The following is a 6,362-nucleotide window of genomic DNA, read 5'->3' as shown; positions in this document are numbered from 1 at the left end:
GTCTGGCTAGCCTCTTTGACTCTTTTGAGCTAGTGACATCTCCAGTGCAAAGACTTTGAAAATGAATTGGGGGAAATAAATTCTGTACAAATGTAAGTATTTAGCTTCAAACCAAGTTTGAAGAATGGAGGAGGAATTAGCTGAAACATAGAGGGCGGTGGGTAGCTGTCAGAAAGGGTAGGTCACGAAGAAGCAATTAGCAAGTTGGGTGTTCACGAGGTCAAAGTATTGCTCAATGCAAACTATTCAGACACAGAGAGCACCACAGGACAGCTAACTAGGCAGCTCAGCTGTTTCTGAAGGGGCAGCTTGGGAATTATAAACTGAGTTAGACAAAATATGTAGTTTGGCAGGATAATGGCTGATGAAGTACAACATAGACATATGTGTAATACTGCACACAGGAAGAGAGAAAGAAAACCTGCTGACATAAGTAGTGCACGAATGGTATGAAATGAGCTGAGGGTGGAGCCAAAAAATGTGGAAGGGTTTTAGTCAATTCAACCATCAATATTCGAACCACTGTGGAACTGCAGTTACCAAGAGAATAGAATGCTCAACTACATGGAAGGAGTCAATCTGAGGGAGGAGCCTCAAGGTTAATCCACAGTATCAGATCATTAGGTGATATGGAACAGCTGGAGAAACTTGGTGATCTACATCTTTTACAGGAATGCAGCTGGGAGCTGACCTTGGTAATGTACACAGGACAATAACGTTTAAGGGACTCTTAGATAAGCATATGAATATGGGGGGGATGTGCACCAAGGGTAGGCAGAAGGGATTTCTTTAATTTGGCATCAGGTTCGGCACAACATCGTGTGCTGAAAGGCCGCAGGGTTCTGGCCCTAAAGTGAACTAGTTGTGTTTAATAATAATCCATTTATTACATTGCCACCATCACTGATTCAAATTGCTGTTCCAAATTTATTTCCCGAATTCAACTTAATTGCATAATTGTCATGGTGGGGTTCAAATTCAGGTCTTAAGATCAAGTGGCCAGACTTCTGGATTACATAACCATTATGCTACGATTCCCATACTTTCTAGATTTGGGAGGTTAAGCTCTGGAGCACCACACAAATGCCAGGCAATTACCATCTCCAATAAGAGACAATCTAGCCAACATTCACTGACCATCCCTGAATCCCCCAATCCCAACATCCTCAAGCCTTACCATTGACCACAAACTCAACTGGACTCACACATAACCACAGTGGCTACAAGAGTAGATCAGAGGCTAGGAATGCAGTGGTGAGTAACTCACTTCCTGACTCCCCAAAGCCTGTCCACCATCTACAAGGCACAAGTCAGGAGTGTGATGGAATACTCCCCACTTGCCTGGATGGAGCAGCTCCAACAACCCTCAAGAAGCTTGACACCATCCAGGACAAAGCAGCCCACTTGATTGGCACCACATCCACAAACATCCACTCCCTCCACCACCGACCCTCAGAAGCAGCAAGGGCACTGCAGAAATTCACAAGGCCTGTTAGACAATACTGTCCAAACTCACGACCACTTCCATCCAGAAGAACAAGGGCAGCAGATACATGGGAACACCACCTCCTACAAGATACCCTCCAAGCCACTCATCCCATCCTGACTTGGAAATATATTGCTTTTCCTTTAGTGTTGCTGAGTCTGAATCCTGTAATTCCCTCCCTAAGGGATTGTGGGTCAACTCACAGCAGGTGGACTGCAGCGGTTCAAGAAGGCAGCTCACCCCCAACCTTCTGAAGGGGCAACTAGGGACAGGTAATTAATAAATACTGGGCCAGCCAGTGACACCCACATCCCGTGAGTGGGAAATCTGTGACCAGTGCAACAGCAACATTGAAAGTTCTGTCAGGCCATCCTGAAAATGCTGATAAATATTGATAAATGATAGTTAATATCGAAATATTAGAGGGTGCTTTATAAGCTTGAATGGCTTTAGGTGGAAGTTGGTAAGCATAGATGGCTGATATATAATGCATAGTAGCATCAACATCATGGGTTCAATTCCTGCATCTGCTGAGGTGATTGTGAAGGACTCTCTCCTTCTCAACCTTTCCCGTTGTCCGAGGCGTGGTGACCCTCAGGTTAAACCAACACCAGTCATCTATCTCTCTCTCTCTAATGAGACCAGGACTATGGTGACATTACCTTTGATGGTTTGAATACAGTATTCGACAGAAGGATGTCAAAAAAATGTGTTTGACTTTTTTTTAATGGTCACCAGGACAAATTCGGAGGTCGTGTTGATGAGCACGTGCTTTTTTCTTACTGAAACAATATTATTAAAGGTTTCTCCATGTCCCTTAAGATAAACTGCTCACAGAAATATGTACTTTTACATCTCTGATGTCATTTAATAACCATGCTCAGTGTCAGCCAAAAAAAAAGCTAAAACAGCTTTTAAAACGTTCCAGACCCACCAGAAATATAAAAATAAAACCCACTGCCAAAGAATCCTGTCACATGGTTCAGGGAATGTCCTGGAATTGAAAAGTGTTATTAAAATACTGAAATAATTTAAACAGATTAAGATTTAACAGGTCTATGCTTTCCTTGGGGATGCTTTAAACGTTTGTCTATTTATTTTTTAATGAGGTGTAAAAGTTGTTTAGCTAGTTTCTAGTACCTTTCTGTCTACAAGAAATTTTTAACAAGAAAGGCATAAGTAAGCCTTTTAGTACCTTACTTTTCAATATATCATCTATCTATCTATCTATCTATCTATCTATCTATCTATCTATCTATCTATGTAATTTGATTAGGATTCGTCTATCTCAGACAAACCAAGTCATATTGAAGGTTGCTACAAAAACTTTAACTGGAAACAGAAAGACATGATTAAAAAGATGCAATATAACAGTGCTGTATCAGCAGATAATCCACAAACTCAACTAAAGATGACTTTCCTTATGTACAACTAGAGACATTCACTAAAGCTGGAATTAGCAAGTGTGACAATGGATTCTAGCCCTGAAATAGTTAAAAGTCCTTGTCCGTTTTAGGACAAAAATGTTTTAGTATACAACATTTTAAACCCCGATAGGTTAATATCACAGCATTTCTGTTACCCCGGTTCTGTCAGCTCAATGCTGTCTATCGCAATGGTACAGTAAAAGGGGCTCTGCACTTTCTGTAAAAGGAAACAGTTTCATGTAAGAGAAAACAATCAACAAGAGCACAAGAAATAAGCAAAGGGTTGTGCAGTCCAGTTAATGTCTCATTCCTCAGAAAACATACATCCTGGAGAAATGATGCTATTTTGGAGGTACATTTCGCACAATTACTGGGAAAATTATATTTTTCAACTGCTGCATTTATACAAAGTGAAATAAAGCATTGCCAGACTCATATGCACAGCACCAGATACTGTTAAATCCATCAGCACATGGTTCAATGTTTATGATACATGTATCGTATAAGAGTTACAGTATAAAATATGGCCTTAAAAATCTTTCCTGGGATCCCTCTAGGCTTCAGTGCACATGACAGGGTGGAATCACTTGAATTCTGGGCTGCATCACAGTGATGTTGTTTCCTACTTTCGATTCTGATGAAGGAGCTTGTCATTTGCTCCCAGTGTGCACTGTGGTTACTGTAGTTGATCTTGCTCTCCCCTCTGATCCTAATGGTGATATTCCAGAGGGTGAAGACACAGACGATTCTATACTACAGGCAGTGGATGGAGACACACCTACAGGAAACCCATCAGGATGGAGAAGGAAGCAATGAGTCAAAGGCAGACGTAAACACTGAGAGAACAATGATTAGCATCAGTTTAAGAATTAACACACACATCAATACTGATTCAAGTCCTCAAGATATTAACAGGACAGGGTAGATAAAGACCAATAGTTGGCAATTCCACAACAAGGGGCAACAGTCTGAGAATTAGGGTCAGACCGTTCTGGAGAGGTAGAGTCATAGAGATGTACAGCACGGAAACAGACCCTTAGGTCCAACTCATCCATGCCGATCAGATATCCTTAATTAATCGAGTCCCATTTGCCAGCATTTGGCCCATATCCCTCGAAGCCCTTCCCATCATATACTCATCCGATGCTTTTTCCAGATGTTAGGAAGCACTTCTACATATAGAAGGTGGTAGACATTTAGAACTCTCTTCCAGGAAAGGCGGGGGATGTTGGATCAGTTGTTAATTTTAAATCTGACAGAAATAAGTTCTTGGAGAAAGTGAAGACTGCAGGTGATGGAGATCAGAGTCAAAGGTATTAAGGGATAGGGACCAAAGGCCGGTATATGGAGGCAGGCCACAGATCAGCCATGATCTCACTGAATGGTGAAACAGACTGGATGGGCTGAATGGCCTGCTCCTGCTCCTGCTCCTATATTCCTGTGGTTAACTTTTGGTTAATTTCTTTGCAGTCGAACACTGTGGCCTCAAAAAATCCTTGATAATTTGTTCTAATGATGCAATTGATATATACCTTGGCAGAAATTCACAAAAATGATGAAGGAAACCTCTAACAATTGTAAATAGAACATTCTTTCCTTGCATGCAGGACATTGCTCAAGTGAGGTGTGATGGTAAATGACACATTGAATCAGAGAATAGATGCAGCACAGAAATAGGCCATTGGGTCCTTTAGATCTGTACTGCCCATTTGCTAGCAGAATGCCATGTCTCTGTCAAATGTTGATTTGGTAAAAATTGCAGGCTTTGGAAGGAGTGCAATGACCATTTCTGGGACCTTTCTTGTTTCAGAACCCATATCATTAAATGCAGCCTTATTGTACACACTCACGGTCAACTGGGTGAACATAAGATGCTGAAGGGGCTTTGAGAAATTGTACCCTGCAATAGCAACATTCCAGGACTTAGTAATTCAGAATCTGTCAAAACCTATAATAGATTGAAATGGTCCTGTCACAGTTCAACCGAAAAGCAATAATCAAGGGAACCAGCAAAATAGTCAGAATGTGAAGGCTTTGGAGAGAACATGAAGATAAATTGTTCAAATTGTTTCAGGGATGAGAGATTTAATCAGACCATTGCTCTCCATAGAGCAGAGAAAACCAAGAGGAGATGACATAGGAAATGTTTGAAGCCATGAAGGGTACATTGGGGGAAGTGGCTTCCAAAGGATGATTATACAGTTGTAATCTGAATGTCAAATTAGATTGGGCAACACTGGGGAGAGGTTTTTATGTGGGTGGGTGGTGAGGATTTGGAATGCACCACCTGATGGGGAGATGGTTAGATTCCATCATCATCTTTGGAAAGGAGCTCATGAAGGAGCAGAAATTACAGGTAATTAGGGAAGACTAAAAACGTGAAGTGTTTCAGCGCAGTAAATCTGCTTCTATTGATGGACATATTGAGAACCAGAGGGCTTGGGTTAAAGATGGTTGGCAAATGATACATTGGTGGCATGAGGACAAACCTCTTTAGGCAGCGAGTGATTTGGATCTGGAATACGATGCCTGAGAGTGTGGTGGAGCTAAGTCTAACAGAAGCTTTCAAGTGGGATTTTGGATAAGACCAAGGGAAACTTAAACAGCAGCAGCTACAGAGAAAATGCAGACAGTGGTACTTGTCAAATTGCCCTTGCAGAGAGCTAGCACAATGGGCTGCATGCTCTCCTTCTGTGCTATGATTGTTTTTCATGATTCAATGGGCTACGAAGGGTCCACAGGTGAAGGAACATCGCCGGGTCAGAACAGAAGGAATTTTATATGTATATGCAACTTGATGAGTATGACAGCAGTCTGTGCCTATACTGACTGGAGCACTATGTAAGTTATTTGATGTGCAATTAAAATTAAAACTCTATTTACGTGTTGCCTTTCGATGAAATGTTTTTCTTCCAGGTTGCGTTTAGTGATATGTATACAAGGTGAAACCAACAACTGCTAAAGTTCTTGTTTTGAGGCTGCCATGTAAGAAATACACGATCAGCTCCAATGCCAGTGACAGAAACAGAAAGGCTGTCACAGTGTTTAAGGTTAATGAGATTGTGCTCACTGTCCATTAAAAAGGCTGATTTACTGACTATTCACATGCAGTAAGGCTTGCCACCAGCAGGAATGTGAATTGTGAATTTGAAGGTGCTCAGCAGTGTTAGCACACTGTTCCCTCACTGGGAAACAAAGTGTTGGATGAAGTGCCCCATCAAATGTTTTCTGTGCCCTCTCAGTGATGGAGATGTCCACTGGCCATGCAAAGTTGGAATATGTTCCCTTTTTGCTTTTTGTCTTGTCTAAATGTACTGAAAACAACAAAGTATTGCTGAACAAAGAGACCTTGGAGTGCAGGTTCATAGCTCCTTGAAAGTGGAGTCGCGGGTAGATAGGATAGTGAAGAAGGCGTTTGGTATGCTTTCCTTTATTGGTCAGAGTATTGA

The 6,362-nt window shown here is 41.5% G+C and overlaps 1 protein-coding gene across 1 annotated transcript in view; it reads right to left on the bottom strand.

Moving 5' to 3' along the window:
* Positions 1-1,735: 1,735 nt before the first annotated feature.
* Positions 1,736-6,362, bottom strand: part of camk1da (calcium/calmodulin-dependent protein kinase 1Da) — a 438,515-nt gene continuing 433,888 nt past the window's right edge. Inside the window, exon 11 of the mRNA XM_043714161.1 lies at positions 1,736-3,691. Coding sequence (XP_043570096.1) covers positions 3,564-3,691 — 128 coding nt within the window. The 3' untranslated portion in view covers positions 1,736-3,563. The remainder of the gene's footprint in view (positions 3,692-6,362) is intronic.

Source organism: Chiloscyllium plagiosum, chromosome 23 (genome assembly GCF_004010195.1).
Source record: "Chiloscyllium plagiosum isolate BGI_BamShark_2017 chromosome 23, ASM401019v2, whole genome shotgun sequence".
Lineage (NCBI taxonomy): Eukaryota > Metazoa > Chordata > Chondrichthyes > Orectolobiformes > Hemiscylliidae > Chiloscyllium > Chiloscyllium plagiosum.
The sequence above is the reverse complement of the archived record's forward strand: the minus strand, read 5'-3'. Positions and strand labels throughout refer to the sequence as shown.